General features: G+C 35.6%; 2 protein-coding genes across 2 annotated transcripts in view; one reads left to right on the forward strand and one right to left on the reverse strand.

The window, feature by feature from the left end:
* The window catches only part of LOC107741436 (transcription initiation factor IIA subunit 2), a 4251-nt gene extending 2326 nt beyond the window's left edge, over nucleotides 1–1925 (reverse strand). The window contains exon 1 of the mRNA XM_016554162.1: nucleotides 1687–1925. Within this exon, the coding sequence (XP_016409648.1) occupies nucleotides 1687–1758 (72 nt within the window). The 5' untranslated portion in view covers nucleotides 1759–1925. The remainder of the gene's footprint in view (nucleotides 1–1686) is intronic.
* A 13424-nt stretch (nucleotides 1926–15349) lies between these two features.
* Nucleotides 15350–16487, forward strand: LOC107741437 (forkhead box protein B1-like). Its single transcript, XM_016554163.1, has one exon. It carries the CDS (start codon nucleotides 15490–15492, stop codon nucleotides 16378–16380), a length of 891 nt encoding a protein of 296 aa, XP_016409649.1. The 5' UTR covers nucleotides 15350–15489; the 3' UTR covers nucleotides 16381–16487.
* Nucleotides 16488–17658: the final 1171 nt, after the last annotated feature.

A 17658-nucleotide genomic window follows, 5' to 3' on the forward strand; every position in this document is an offset into this window, starting at 1 on the left:
TAATTTCTGTAAAAAAATAAAATAAATAAATCAATAAAAAATGCAGTCATTAAACCTGCAGCTCAACAAGGTTTTTGGAGACATGCTCACTACTACACATTCATCTTTCAGTCCAAGTTATGATGCAGGAATATTCATCTTTCCTGGATTAAGTTTGGAGCGGTGAGGTACAAGGATGTGTGACACATAAGGAAATAGAGAGCGCGAGTCTCACACACACACACACACACTCTTTCTCTGTACAGCACTCAAACAGTGGCAAAGACACCGGAGAGCCAGCATTTTGATTGTTTTTAAATGTCGTGATTTTGAACAGATGTAAACATTATCGTCTCATGCCTAGTCTGCGGCGCATTAAAGTCTGTGTTACGGCCACCGGAGCTGATCGCGGCTGGACTGGTGTTTATAATATGTATAATTCTATTGTATATTATCGCGCCGCACCGCTCGCGTCCAGTGTAGAATGGAACCCATTATAATCAGTGATGTTGTCTACACTGGATGCAGTAAACTGATGACTCGTTCTATTTATGATGTGTTGACACAAAGTTCAAATGATTTACAACGGTCGCTTTGTCGCGTGCATAGTTTGTCAGTACAGTCAGTAACGTAGCAGACTGAAAAGTTAGTATCTTTCAGCAGTCCAATAGACGACAGTGCGGTGGTGGCTTGAGTCTGTTGAATGGTGATTTAACGCTACGTTGTCACCAGCGTTTGAAATTAACACCCGCCAACCCGCCAAATGCGGGTAAAAATCAGCTGTGGCGGGTAACGCTGTCAAATCACTAGCCAATTTGGCGGGTTACTTTTCGTAAATTATGTTTACTAATTAATTTCTTGAGGAAGTTCATGTAAGCCAAATCTGCACATATTTAGTGTAAATACTGAACTCGAGACTCATCATGATATTAAATAAGCCTAATTGCGCAGCATCTGGGCATTTCTAGCTTACTTGAACATACCCAGCAGTACCAGTCAAAAGTTTGGAGACACGAATGGGAAGTGTCTCCAAACTTTTGACTATACTGTACTATAATATAGTCTACACAAAGAATATCGGCCGATATATCAATATCGTTTTTTTACTCCCTAATATCGGTATCGGCCCCCAAAAAACCCATCGGTCGGGCTCTATTTAACACACTATTAAGCTTCACTGTATTTTTATTTTTATTTGGTTTCTTGAGTCGACGGATTCAAGAATTCCATCTTAAATTAGGGGTAATATTATTAGACATAATCATGTACATACAAAGTCTGCCTCTGCATGATTGTTATTATTAACCACAGACAGGGATGACTGAGTGTTGTCAGTCTGCGGTAACGTGAAAACAAAAAAAATAAATATAATATTTCACGTAAACATCTAAGAAACACTAAAACAGTTCATTTATCCATCACTGGAACAGTTCATTCATAACGTAACGTTATTCTGATAAAGAGCAGCTCAATTACAAACACAGCTGGCGTTAGCTAACACTCGTTTAACTTTAATAATCCGACACATCACTAATCAAGATCAGGACAAATCATAGAATTAAACACTATGATTTAATAAACCACTGAAGGTAGATGCCTGGATGTGCAGTAATCGTTTTTATTCCGTTATCTTTATTTATATATCACATCATTCTACGCTGGCTAGCAATCAAGCTAGTTAACTTCACTTTGATTCAACACTCTTACCTGAATAAGTTCATCAAGACTCTCCTGTAGACTGTTCCCAAGTGTTGTGTTTCTGTAGAGTTGATATGCCATAGTGTATTTTCAGTGCAAACGCTGTACGCCGTTCTGTTTAAAATAACCGTAGGATCTTCGCTGATGCTTTGTGATTTGCCCGCTGGCTGAGCACTTCCTCAAAATCCAAACTTAGACCGATCGCGCTACGGAAACTCGCAAGGGACACAAATCTTCGCCCATGAAGGCAGGAGGATACAAATCATCATACAGGGGTTCGTACAAGTCCTCTTTAACATGAAAAACGAAAATTAATATTCTGAAAAATGTATCCCAATCCTAAAACAATTCTCTCTTTTTTAAAAAAAATCTTGTTTGCTATAATTGTTTTTCATTAGACTTAAACTTTGATTTGAGTACAATGAAGAGATATGTGTGACTGTTTATTAGTCACATTAACATTATTATCCATCCTTATTTCTTACCACTCTTTATTTTCCGTCCATGTTAAGTGAGGGAGAAAATAATGATGTTGGCACGGAGACTTATGACATTTTCTTAAAATACCAGTAGATGGCAGCAGATGAAAAATCCAGCCATTATATTACCTTTTGAATCGCATGAATGTCCAGTTTGTTGCTCTGTAAGACGCTGTAAACTGTACATTTCTGAATTCATTTACATAGATCGTTTTTTCCAACTTTGGACTGGTTTTATGAAGACTAACATATTTCATATTTTCTTTTTATAAGAAGGTCACAAATAAAACCAGGCCCGGTTCTTAAGCGCTATAGAAGGGTGGGCTGGCTGGCAGATATCCTGGGTGGGCAATTTTTTATTTTTTATTTTTTGTGGAGGGTGGGGAGGGGGTGGGATACAGTCTAGAAATTTAGACTGTAGATATTGCTATTTTAACTATGCAACGTATTGCAGTGTTGTTGATATATGTACACTGAAAAAAGAGCAATATTTCGTGGGCAGCCTATAGCGAACCATAGAATATCATTAACTTTCACAACAAAATAAACTTTTTTGCTTTACTGAATAGTAAAAAACGGCCCTCTTTGTTCTCTTTCTCTGTATCATTGTTTCTACACTGGTGATTCTTTTAACCAAGTTTTTTTTACGTATACCAAACAAGGCCGTAATAATGTTCTTTAGGAAAATAAAGAACAGACCTCTATGGTACTGTTATTTATTTAAATGAACTAAATAAATATAGGATTTAAATTGATTTAGGGGAATAAATTAAAAGAAGAAAAAAAGAACAGTAAAAGAACAAGAATAAGATTTTTTGCAAAGTAATCAATCTGAACTGCAAATAATATTTTAATTTAAAAATATGCACCATTCAATTTTATTTGTATTCCCAATATGTTGAAAACGCAAAACAGAAAAATGCTATTGTCGTCACATTCAATTAACTTAGACCATGGCTATGAATTACAACACAGGCCTACATTCAATTCAATTCACTGGATATTGTTGGTCGTTTATGTCATTGTAAAACAATTGTAAAATAGCTATTACACCTTTAGCTACTTCGTACCTTCACTGAAGCGCCGCGGTGAAATTGCGCTCGGTTTAGGCCCGCCTTCTTTGATTTGATTGGTCATCTCAATCATTTTGACATTGATGAGCTCTGTTAGACGGCTGGAGCTGAGGCAGACCAGAAAATGTAGATTTTAAACTGTCTTGAAATGCAACAGTTTTTACTTTTATCCTATGAAAATTCTGAAAGAAAACGCTTCGTGAGCCGACTGTTGCTATGTAGTAACGAACGCAACTTTCATCGCACAAGCTCTTATTTCGGTGTTGTTGTTTCATGGTGGTCATTTAAGCAGGCAGTTTGTTTATTACATTCAATTTAACAGCATTAACAGCAAGTTAAAATAGGTAAGCTTTCAACTGAACTGCATACATGCATTTTAAACGCTTATACTTTGTTCTTGCCCGGTCCATGCAGTAAATAAACGTAATTGAATAAGCGAGGTTTTCTAGAAAAATAATTAAACTGCTCAGGTAATTTCAGTGGTAGGCTAAGGCACATATTCATGTAGATACGTATTAAACTCCCATAATTCTTCGCACACTGATAGCGCGCAAATATTTTCGCTCGTTGTCATGTCAGCCTCTGCTTTTCCGCAACAGACTGAAGCCTAGGCGGGATAGTGCGCCTTTGCTTTCAGCTAATAAAAGAAAAATGATGCAATTTCTGGTGTTATTCTATGATTGTTGGGGCAGTCTTCAGCTTTTAAGCATCTCAAAATACAGTCCGCTTCAGATTACTTTTAATCACTGCATAAAAAGATTAACGCAATCTTTCCCTATAGTTTTGATTGGGCAAGACACATTTGGGTGGGCTCAGCCCACCCCCGCCCATGCCTGGAGCCGGCCCCGAATAAAACTGTCATGGAATTTTTGAAATCATGTCTTCAGACTCTATTTAGCAAAACTATATTTATTTAGCATAGGCTACATAAAAAGTTAGGTTCATATAGGCCTACATTTATCTAAGCAACACAAAGGAGTCACATATTTCATTTAAAAATATTTAAAGTGACATTTTAAAGTGTTAAAACACATTTGAGATGGGGTGGAAATGACTTATGGGAAAGAAATTACAAATATGATAGAATTCTCCTGTGATATTCAAAGATACATTAAACAGAGATCATTTAAATCTTCTGAGCATCATCTCTGGGCAATCTAGAATTCATTAAATTAATTCAAATAAACTTTGAAATTAAACTGGGTATGATGCATGTTTTTTAACACTTCAAAATTATATCTGCAGTATCTGTAATATCTGCACATTTCAACTTTGTAATTCAAGTTTTAAAGTTTTAATAAATCATTTCAAGTTAATTAACTAAATTCATTGAAGAATTAAGTGTTAAGGGTTAGATCCAACCAGAGCCAACCAAAAGCAGAAGCTGAGCCTAAATACAGCTCTTCATCAACACTTTACACAGACAAATGAAGATGCCAGCAGATGCTGGAATAAGCATCAACACAGAGAAAAGCACTGATAAATCATAGTTAGGAAGAAATTTGGTCAAATACTCACTGCGCTTTAGCTTAATAAACTGATGTTGATAATGAATGGAAGTGTTTATAGAGATATTTGAAACGACACATCCTTGTAATGATTTCATTTTTAAGAGAATGCAAATAAGGCACCTGGTAAATAGATGAAAAAATGGTTTGCAATTATTTGGATACAATGAGAGAATGTGGGCTCAACACAAACCAAACCATCAACATTGATCAATGGTTCTGTTCTCTCTGTGTTGGAATAATGGCATTCGTTTAGCTTATTCATCTCCTCTTGAGCGTGTGTTTGTGTGCAGTGGAGGATGGTGGGTTTTAAACGATGATGGATACGGAGAGGCTGGCAGAAATGGGAGCTGCTTCCTTCATTTAATTACTGTGTCAAACTGAATTACCTTAGAAATCAGAAAACATGACCACTACACCACAGATTTATGCGTACTTCATTTATGCTGGACTTTTTGCTTTTTCCCTCAGTTTGATGCATTTGTTTAGTTATTTGTTGGCATGTAGAGTATTCCAACATTTATTTAGTATCGCACTTTTGCTGGATGATGATTGTTTCAACAACTCTTGTTTTCCTGTGTTTTGCTTTTCAATGGGACTGCAACAGCATTGTTAAATAAGCAAGATTAAGACAAATTTATCCCACTCAAAATGTTGTTTCTGTAATTGTCTCAGTGGTCAACAGACAATACATTTATTACATAATGCTTTTTAAAATATTTTTAGATTTCTTTCAAGAAACAGATTCTTTGTGATATTTTAATTAGGATTCAGATGTGAACAATAGAACGATAGAACAATATAGATAGATAGATAGATAGATTTACTGGGAACTTTCACCCTCTTTTGACCTCTGACCAGAGGTTGGGTCAATGCGACTCATTTATATGGAACTATATACACTGTGATACTACATCTCTAGTCATTAGTTAAGCTGATTTTCATTAAGAGTCTCTCTCATTTTACAGCACACAGGCTGTTACAGACAGCACAGCTTATCACCAATCATTACACCATTCATCAGCAGGATTTTCAAGAGTATGCAAATGTGAGCAGCAAACAAATAATTACACAAGTCAATGAGAACAATTAACACAACAATGCCCCAGAGACTGGGATAAGCTTAATTCATTTTCCCATTGCCGTATAACAGCATGATTAACCACAAACTGGATATTTTCTCAAACTGCTCCAGCATTATGAATGCAAAATGATTCTGAGGCTATTAATTCTAATTAACAAAAATATGTCAGGTGACGTAGAGCAAAATTAACTCATACAATCACATTGAATTAAATAAATAAAAAATCTAATCAAAATATCAAATACTGCCAAAACATGTACTGTAAATAAAAAGATAAAATAAAAACATTCTACTATAGCAACGGCTGATATTATTTTAATATGGCATCTCGGGGGAAGACCAGGAAAACCTTCATGAAAGGCCTTTATTTTATTTAAACGTATCCTGTTCAGTTCAAATAGAAAAAAAAAAGATCAATACGACTCCAGTGACAGCTCATTGTCTTTGATGGACAGCGTTTTCAGCTAGCCCTATATATTTCCCCGTTTCAGATGACTGCCCGTCAGACCACCAGACCAAAGCTCATCCTCAACAGTCGCAGTGCTGTGATGCTGGGTTAGTTGATCCTGGTTTAGCAGTGAAGATGAGTGCAGCATCCTCCCCCACTGCTGGAGCAGGACAGATTAGCCTTCTCTTACTCTGCTCCTCTGCCTTTATTCAGTGCCATGGGTTCATTGTACCTCATTCTGCTATTGTGATGGCATGGCATTAAAAAGAATAGTCTGTTTAGTGACAATGGTTAATTTGATTTAGTAGAATAAATTGAGTAATTATAATGTATAATAAAAATGAATTGAACTACCCCCCTCCCGATTGATTGATTAGTATAAGTAAATAAACAATCAAACTATCAATAAAAATAATAAATAATAAAACATAAATAATAAACAAATACATTGTTAAATAAATTGTTTATGGTACATATCCACACCAGTTGTTTATTGATTTGAAATGTTTACACTATTGTTTAAAAGCTTGGGATCAGTAATTTTTAAAAAATGTTTTTGAAAAAAGTACGGCTGCATTTATCTGATAAAAATTACAGTAAAAACAGTAATATTGTGAAATATTATTACCATTTAAAATAATTGTTTTCTGTTATAATACATTTTAAAATGAAATGTATTTCTGTGATTCTGTGTCAGTTTTTCAGCAGCCATTAGTCCAGTCTTCTGTGCCACATGATCCTTCAGAAATCATTCTAATATACTAAAAAATGTCTTTACTTCTGCTTTTGTTAAAATTAATGCACCCTGGCCAAATAAAAGTAATTTCTTTAAAGTATTAAAGTAATGTATTAAAAAATACATTTAATTTTTATGGACATACTGAATTTATTGTTATTCAGGACTAGTTGTTTAATACATAATGGCAAATATCTTGATACACAGAAATTATTTTCTTTTGCAGCAGTAGATTTAGATAACTAAACCTCATTTCTGCATGCTCTTGATTGTCAATAAATACTGTTCTTTCTATGCAAATTGCAGTTTTTTTTAACCAGAACAAAAACTTTATGAAATGCACTATAATATTATGAAATCCTGGTTACATTGAACATTGAGAACTGATCAACCTGTTAGTGTTTGTATGTATGGTGCTATAGATGTGAGGACCCTGCCATCAAAGAAGAAGACCACCACCCACCAATAAAACAGCTGTCAACTCATACAAGAAATGAAATACTGTCTACGCACGTTCATTTACGCTTACACACACCCTTAATCTGGAGGGAGGAGCAAAAATAATAATTTCCTGTGGGAATACTGCCCCCCAAATTAATTACTGCGATTCAGCATTTTTAAAGGGACCACTTAATAAAGTGGCAGCATAATTACATTTCCAGCCCTGTGACCTTGAGAGCACTTCCTAGATAATTAATGATACACGCAGATAATCAATGCAGATAATCCATCCATGCGCCATCTACACATATTGTATGTACACCACACAATGAAATACTGACCTGTGTATAAAAATAAATAGTACAGGCAAACAAACTAACACAAAAAAGTGACATCAAGTACAAGCACACACATTCAAGGTTATGAAAATGCACTGGCTGCTGATAAACAATCATTAAACATCTACATACAGTATCTTCATTATCAATTTTTACTAAAAATACCACATCATCAAACAGGCAATTTCCAAACAATCCAAAGCCAAGAACCAAGAAAAACATTATTTATAAAAACTTTTTTTTTAAATTATATTTTAAAGCCGTGAGAGTAAAAAAAAAACAAAACAAAGGTGTGTACTACATTTTATCCCTTTAACCATTGCATTCATTTATTCATTTCCATATTTGCGGTCCAAAAATGCAAGTGTGATAAGTTACTGATATCCATTTAATTTACAGTTTGCAGTGAGCAGATCTTATTTTCATAAAGCATTCTGATTATCTCTTGATTCACGACTTGTTCAACCTCTGCTGAACAGAGAACACATTCCATTAGTGTCATATAGATTATCATTCATAAACCCTGCAGAAACTACATTAATGTGCTAATTCACACTGATGATGAGATTAAGCAGAGCATAGACAAATGAAGTCCAATATTTTTACAGAACTACGCATCGTATGAAGTTGGAGGTTCAGTTAAATCATGAGAAGTAGTGTTATTTTACTCATGAGAGATTTCAAATTAAGATTTCACACTTACGTTAAACCTTGCACTTTCTCTACTTTAGCACATCAAATGAATTTAAACGCTGTACAAATCTGACATATTTGACATCTTAATGGCCTTTGGTACTACAGAACTGGCCCTTCTGCCATTGTAAAGTAATAGCTTGAAAGAGAGCCCCCTAAACCTTGTATTTGTGTGTGTTTAAGTGGTGCTACCTGATTTATGGTGGGCACAACAGCAAACAATCCATTTACTACAATTTATCTGCCTAATCCTCAGCTTAACCGGAATGCCAATACTGTATTGAAGAAATGTCAACACATTCACACCAACAACACACAAATCCAACACAGTCTTATTCATCTCTCCTCAAAGTGCAGGCAAGACCACACACTCCACACACACACACACACGCTTACATGTGCATGCTGTGTATGAGAATACAGAAACAGTTCAGAACACAGACACCTGGAGGACAACATGGCTGAGGAAAAATGAGTGCTGTGGCTCATGATTAACCTTATCTGTACACTATAGAAGAGCTACTGATCTCATATGAAGATACAAGACATACCACACACAAGCACACAACGAACACTGAAACCTCATACGTATAGATGACAGCAAACACACACACACTGGGTTTTCACATTTTTTAATGCCAGGGGCTCCCAAATATGAGAATCCCCTTGCAAGGGATCCCTTCCTAAATCACAAAAGATATTTACATAACTATAGCTAAATATAAGCTATATATTTTATACTGTGGTAGACAAACAGTGCATGTGATATTAAACAACATGTTTCTAAAATTAAAATAAAGCCAAAATAAATGATTGAAATATTATTTTTTTGCTAAAATTTTTTTTTTATAATTTCTTTGTATTAGGTTAATGTCATATCTTTTTTCTGCTGATTATTATAAGAGAAACATTATCAATTAAAATTGATTTGCATATTTGTATTAATTGTTGTATATTATATTGTATCTGAGATACAATACAAATGCTCTAATATTTTCAAATCATTTAACTAAAAATTCTACTTTACTTTAACAATAAGAAATGAAAAGCAAAATTTGCATAAATATATGAAATATTTCATATACTTTAACAGTAAGAAATGAAAAGCAAAATTTGCATAAAATATGATATATTTAAAATATTTGTAAATATATAAATATATTATATTAAATTATGTTAAATATATTGGGCAAATAGGATTTAAGTAAGTGTGTTTTGTAAAGACATTTCTCACTAAGGCTACATTTATTTGATCAAAAAGTACAATTAAAAACAGCAATATTGTGAAATGTTATTACAATTTTAAATGTTTCCTATTTTAATATATTTTAAATATCTTACATATTTAAAAAATAATTCATTTCTGTGATGGCTAAGCTACATTTTTATCATACTTCAGTCTTCAGTGTCACAAGATCCTGGTGCTCAAGAAACATTTATTTTCATTGTTGAAAACCGTTGTGCTGTTCAGTTTTTTTTCTTTTTTTGAAACCTTGATAAATTTTTTTTTAGGTTTCTCTGACAAACAGAAAATTAAAAAGAACAGGATTTATTTGAAATAAAGTCCTTTATAAGACTATAAATGTCTTTACTGTCGCTTCATTAGCAATTTAATTTGTACTTTGTGAAAAAAGTTTTTATTTCTTACTGTTAAAATGTTAAAATACTCAACTGTGGCCCCACATGTCAGATTGAACACCCTGCGTTATATGATTATCCATTCTGTTTCAGCTGATGATGCCTGGACTCTTCATGAATGAATGTAAGGGTTCAGATATTCTCCTGAAGGCCTATATAACTCCTCTATCTGGACCGAGCCCTCTGAGACCTTTAGGCCTGTAAAATCACACACACACACACACACACACACACACACCACAAAACTACTGTCTGACTACCTCCACTCGACTCTGACACTAGCGGAGGTGATAAATGGCCACGATTATTAAAAGAAGGTTACTTTTAAACACTGTTCCCTGGCAATGAGAGGGAATAGCAGCTGCTAAATCACTGTCAGGGGAACTAATGATAAGATATCATAAGACACGCAAGACACAAGACAAGACGGAGTGGAGCTTCTCCCTCCTTTAATCAGCTTCAGCTTCCACCTCTCGCCACTCTCACGTCTTTATCAAGCACACAAATGCACTTATTCCTGTTCACGGTGGTGTATCCATCACCTCGGCTTTGTGCCTCTCTCTCTATGGCTCGACTGTGGACTGGTTCTGTCGCTCAAGCAATTTCATGCAGACAGCATGATTATGATAAAGAATGGACGACGTCTGTTATGTGCTTATACGTGCTTTTGTAGCGGGTGTGACACAGTTACAGTTATTTTTTTTCTTTGCTTAAAGTTCTTTAGCTCTGCAAATATCAGGTTTGTAATGATATTTTCTTTAAGACCCTGAAGATTAACCCTTAAAAAGGTCCAGGTTTGGATAATTAATAGGAAGGATACAGAGGTCATGCTGTGACACTCATGTCAGAGCCTTAGCAAGGGGACAGATATGTTTCTCTGAGGCATGCAGAGTTAATCACACTCTGAGTAAGGGCCTCTAGATTAATCTAATTAATAAAAGTCATGGTCTGTCCCAGCATAGCTAATACTTTAAGCTAACGATGTCATAAATCCACCCTGCTAATATGGCAGGGGGAGGGAGGGGGGGAGGAGGAGGGGTGTGTGTGTAGCAATGATGGAGAGATAGCACAATGTATTTATGTGTGTACTTAAGCTAAGCTTGGGTCATCAGTGGAGGCAGGATAAGAATACACAACATCTTGTATTAACCACTCACAGATGCTTGATAGCATTAGGTGGTTATCATTTCATTTAGATCCAAAAAATGAAAAGAAAATACTTTTATATTTATAAAAAGCCTTTTGTGGCAGTTCACTTCCACAATGTGCTTTATATTGCTTTATAACAGTGTTCTAGGGGGTGGGGGGGCGGGGGAAGTTAGCATCTTGAGTAGAAGGGCACTTCAGAGCCACTCGCACAGACTTCATCAGAGAGTGTAATGTATGCGCATAGACACGTTCATACATAAACACACACCTCTAAGCAGACACACTTGAGCATTAATAAACAAGAGGGCAGAAACAAACACCATGGGGAGTATGTTCTGTGACTCTTGAGAACAAAATAAAGGCTGAGAGGTCAATAATCCACTTTAAAATCTAATTACAATAACTCTGAGCTGTACTTGAAGGAAACTGACAACTCAGTGCTTTCTTTTTAAATGACAAAGCATCTATGAACTCACTGACAGCGTGCACACAAATCTTAAATCCAGCTATTTAATCAAAAATCATTTCATTAAATAGTTGGATTTAATCATTTGATTTAATAGTTTGAAGTACATTTGGTGTAAGCTACTCTGGTGATCTTAAACAGGTCTGTCAAATTAAATAAAGAAAAAAACAGTCAAAAGTGATAAACATTAATGTCCTATAATTTTTATATAGAACAAAATCAAGGAGGGGCTTCTTCACACACACACTACTGTTCAAAGATTTGGGGTCCTTAAGTTTTCTATAAAGACCTTTACATTGTTCATTTCTGTTTAAATTCAGCTTTGCCATCACAGGAATAAATTACATTTAAAAAAAGAAAACAATTATTTTTAATTGTAATAATATTCCACACTACTGTTTTACTGTATTTTTTTAAACAAATAAATTCAGCTTTGTTAAGCACTTCTTTCAAAAACATAAAAAAAAAAAAAATGTACTGACCTCAAATCTTTGAACAGTAGTTTACTTCCACATATCACCAGCCACTTATTACAGGAATCTTTCACGTATACAACACTAAACTGTCAACCCTTTATCAGGACTGTTGTCATTCCTACACTACAAATTGTTGCCCTCTGCTTTAGGTGAGGCCTGGTTGCTGTAATGCTGACCGCCACAGACAGACGACCCTTGGTTATCTTCATGAACTCTTGGTGACCTGTTATAGCTGCCCCATCAAGTTCTTACATAAAAGTATTAATACTGTTGTGTATAGTAATTAGCATTGTAAGTCAAATTTTACTTATATTTTAACATGTTTTACAAGAACTTTCAGATCAAGAAATTAAAAAATATATAGTAAGAGGCCAGTAAATGCAGTAAAGAACAGAATACAAACACAAAACCAAGCATAAAAAGCTATAATAAAGAATATCAGAGGCTTTGTACTGGCTGAGGTTGAGACAACATGGTGTCATCAGTGGGCTGTATTTACAGGCCAGTCTCATCTATCAGACACAGATGTGTCACATGGTCTCCATTAGGCTAAATATCATTCATCACAGCATACAGCATCAACCTGCTCCCAGTCTTACCCTGTGCTGTAGTGGTCAAGGGTTAACTGCAGCATCTTTGACACACACACACACACACACACAGCCACATACATGGGCAGTCCATCAGGAGGTCTGAGAATGGACATTCTGGATAATTCAGTGGTTCCTTCCTCCATCTGTATATGCCTTTCCAAATGTATTGATGGCAACATTAAAAGACAATAGTAATAATACAGATTAAATATTCATTTGTCAATTAAAGCTATAAGCTAATTAAGCTGACTTAATTTGAGCTAATGACCTTTCCTTTTTAATATTAATAAGTTAAAAAGTAATCGGAGGTTAGAAAATATTTGACATTTATTTCTTCTTCATATGCATGAAATATGTATGGAATTAGTGTTGTTACTACAACTGTGGATTAATATGTCTTTTCATATTTTATGGGGTCTTTAGAAATCTTTTCTCAAATTAAGTGTGCCAAATAAAAAGATAAAAGAACTCCATTAGTTTGGTTTATGATTTGGAAGTTCATCCTCCAATCAAAGACCTTTGACGTCATCCCTCCTCAAACCAATTATGACAGTTCTCATCTGCTTTCAGGTTTGAGACTTACACATACTCATTCCGTTGTAATGCCAGCACTTCTCCACGACTGCAGATTCTGTATATCCCATTACTATATTTTTTACAGTGAAGACTTACAATAAAACTTACAATAATATTAAAATTACAAACAATTCTCTCTAAATGCATGGCAATCAAACAATTTTTTTTTACATGTCATAACATGCTTCTCTAAAACATATTCTTCGATTTACTGATGATCTGAATAAAGTCAGTCCCTTTAACCTCTGTTGCTAATTCATACATTAATAGCCTACAATAAAATACATTTTCATCTGTTATAAGCCATTATGCAAACTAATTGAATTGATTAATTATAAAAAATATTTATAAAAGTAAATAGCTATAAAATATGCAGCAGTGATCCTCCTCACGCTGATGCACAAAATTGTGAAGATATCGACTATCACAAACCTTCACTCTGAGAATAAATGTCAAGGCATTTATGGATTTAATTCAAACTCATTTTAAATATGAACGCGTTCAATTCTTAAAATATATACAGAAGCTAAATTCCAGCATGTATCGCAGTTACGCTTATATGCACATAAATTCCGTTCTTCAGCAGTGTGAGTGGGAAGCTGCCTGCGTGTGGTCTGAGTGATTGTCTTTGCATAGTAAAAGAATGACTTCAACGAACACAGTCAAGTAGGCGATCAGACCTCCTAAAGACACGCAGTTAATATGATTATATCTACAGAACATTACACTCTAAAATTAGCTAATTAAAAGAGAAATCTTAAGTTTAATTGGTGCCTTAAAGTTGAACGGTGCCAGAGTTACGAAGTCGTACGTTTTAGAACACGAAATTTAATTCTATTGATGAAGAAAATCGAGTTGAAAATTGAGTAGAAATGACAGATTAAATAAAAAAAATTAAATGAATGAAAATAAAGATGTTGCAACAAAAATATAATAGCCTTATGTAAACATTTTATTTTTATTTTACCACTCTTAAAAATAAAGGTGCTTCAAAAGGTTCTTCAAGGGATGCCATAGAAGAACCATTTTTGGTTCCACAAAGAACCATTCAGTCAAAGGTTCTTTAAAGAACCATCTCTTTCTTACCTTTTTGTAATCTGAAGAACCTTCTTTCGCCACAAAGAACCTTTTGTGAAACAGAAAGGTTCTTCAGATGTTAAAGGTTCTTTATGGAACCATTTAGACAAAAAGGTTCTTCTATGGCATCGTGAAGCACCTTTATTTTTAAGAGTGAATGTAGCCTACATTTTAAATAAATGAATAAATATAAGCCTATGTTTTAAAAGTTAATTAGGAGTCTAATTAGGAAAATATTTTCAAGTAGAAATAAGAACAAAAAATGCAAAAGTTATGCTTCAGAAGAAATTCGGGAGAATAATGTCGATAACATTTAAATTGTGGTTGCTGATGCGACAGAAAAAGTCTCATTCTCAAAGTCACTAACCAGCCTTAACTTTAACGCACGCGCAGGTTTAAAACTAGGCGGAGAGCCACTGAGAAGACATTAGGCTTCTTTATTTTTTTCTTAACTGGCAGTCCATTTGCTGTGTATGTTTACAAAGTTCACGTGCACAATAGCCAGATGCCAAAATCTCACATCCACTCGCCTCTTGCAGCGCTCTATTCTCAGGCAGAGATTAAAATGATTGGTTCAGTGGGTCGCGTGAAAGAACTGTAAATGAAAACAGTTTAGAAAACAGTGCGCGCGCCCCTCCTTTTGATGAAGATTGTCATGTGACAACACAGCGAGCTCTTGAAGAGACAGAAAAAGGGGGACAGACGCTCACAGACTTTAGCACACAGAGAACTCCGGGTGAGACCACGAGAGAAGACTTCGAGATTTTGATTCTGTGCTGAAGTTTATTGGCTATAGAATGGTCAGGAATTCACAAACTCCTAAAACAAACGAATGAAACGCACAGCATAGGCCTTAACTTGCTCAGAACTTTTTACAAGAATGGATATTAAGTGAGTGTCAACTGAAGCAATGCATTTAGGCTATTAAGATGTCTGACTTTTCACTTCGGATCAGTGTGCGATTTTCAACAAACTCGGGAGTGTTTTGAAGGTATTCATCACTGACTCTGTGAACTCAAGGTAATTCACTCGGGAAAATGCCTCGTCCTGGAAGAAACACGTACAGCGATCAGAAGCCGCCGTATTCGTACATTTCGCTGACCGCGATGGCCATTCAAAGTTGCCCGGAGAAGATGCTCCCTCTCAGCGAAATTTACAAGTTCATCATGGACAGGTTTCCTTATTATCGGGAAAACACACAGCGCTGGCAAAACTCCCTTCGCCACAATCTTTCCTTCAACGACTGCTTCATCAAGATCCCGCGGAGACCGGACCAGCCGGGGAAAGGCAGCTTCTGGGCTCTCCATCCCACCTGCGGTGACATGTTTGAAAACGGGAGCTTCTTGAGGCGCCGCAAGAGATTCAAAGTGATGATCACCTCCGAGCACCTGCAAAAACGCTCAGACGCGTCGCATTACCTCCAGCAACAAGCAAAACTCAGAATGACCGCTTTTGGGACACATCTACCTCAGATGACCAGCTACAACTTAAGTGTGTCTCAGCCCTCCACCTTCAAACACCCCTTTGCCATTGAAAACATAATTGCCAGAGATTACAAAATGCCAGGAAGCCTTGCTTTCTCCACCATGCAGTCCATGTCCACGGGTTATCAAATACACAATCAGTTGACCACGGCTTGGCCCCACATGTACAGCAGTAATGTGATAGACGCTGAGTATACCGCCTATGGAGTACCACTCAAATCCCTGAGTCACGGCGCGCAAAGTTTACCGGCGATCCCTGTGCCAATCAAACCCGCTCCAGCTTCGGTTCCGTCCATCCCGGCGCTGCACGCGCACCTTCCAGCGTTCCTCTCCGGCTCTCCACAGTCCCTGAGCCCGACGACTCCCAGCCAGAGCAGCCCCGCCACACCGAGCCCGACCTCACTGCTCCATTCGGTCGCCGTGCACTGTCAAGAGGTCACTTAAAACTTTAAGAGGGACTTGAAACTTTCCTTACACATCCACCCTGATTCACTGGCACCGACTAAATAAGGCAAGACAAAAACTGACAGTATACAAACCATCTTATCTGAACCCTGTGAAATGATAGAAAGTGACTATTTCAAAATACAGTGGAATGAAATAATCTGTTAAATTTGCATATAGCTCAATTTGTCTATGACATATATGTCACGAATTTAGGCTACCTCATATTATTAAAGGTCAAGAATAATATTGAAAAATGCACAGACTATGAAAATGAAAATGTGAGAACAAGTGTAAAGAGTTTTGGACAGTAAAGTTCATTAAGCAGAATTAAAATACGATCATTCTCCATGTAGATCATTTCACTTGTAACTTAAAATGTTGGGCTATTTTAAAGCCATTAAGTCTCGTCGACATCAAGTAAAGAAACAGAAAAAGACTGAGAATCGCATGTATAAGCACAGATGCTGCAGCCTTTCCGTGTGGCAGTGAAGAAATATAAAAACGGAAATACTCCTACAATGCACTTTTGGTGTGACGTTACAACTATCGCAAGAGATGTTGTTCTGTGAACAATGCTCAGCCTAATTTAGCCGCTTTGTTGAAAATATAGTCAAAGCTGTTGTATATAAGTTTTCTGTATAATGTTGACATGCTCTGATGTACTAGCATGCTGCTTTTCACATATACCTGAAATAAAGTATAAACTTTGTCATCAAACCTCATTAAAATACCTTGAGACTTACTTTAAGTCATTTTAAATTGTATAATGGAGTTGCTCGATATTGTAGGCTATTGTTAATATTACAGGTTAAGATATATGTTTCAATGTACAGAAAAAAATAAATCACCCACATAATAATAATATTGAACAACATGTATTAATAAATTACATGTTGTAAATTGCTTTTGTAAATTGAAAGGAACAGACAAACACAATTCTGAGCTCAAAAGACACTTGTTGGGCCCAATTAAGGACATTGGTTAGAGTAGAGATGAAAGGAAGAGCTTTGTTTTAATTCCGAATCGAGATTGATTCATATTTTTAGTAAGTGATGTGCAATATGAACAAAGCTGCTTTTGCATATTTTGCTTATTTCCTCCCTGACTTTTGAATTATTTTCAGAAATGAACGTGTCTTCCTCTGACAAGACTTAAAAGGATAAATCTACAATAAATAGAGCTAGTGGCCCCCAAAAGTATTTTAACAGTATTCGTACCAATAAAAACAAATAATAATAATGTAATAAAAATGATAATTGAATTTAATATATATGT

Source organism: Sinocyclocheilus rhinocerous, unplaced genomic scaffold (genome assembly GCF_001515625.1).
Source record: "Sinocyclocheilus rhinocerous isolate Xijiao unplaced genomic scaffold, SAMN03320098_v1.1 scaffold1007, whole genome shotgun sequence".
NCBI lineage: Eukaryota > Metazoa > Chordata > Actinopteri > Cypriniformes > Cyprinidae > Sinocyclocheilus > Sinocyclocheilus rhinocerous.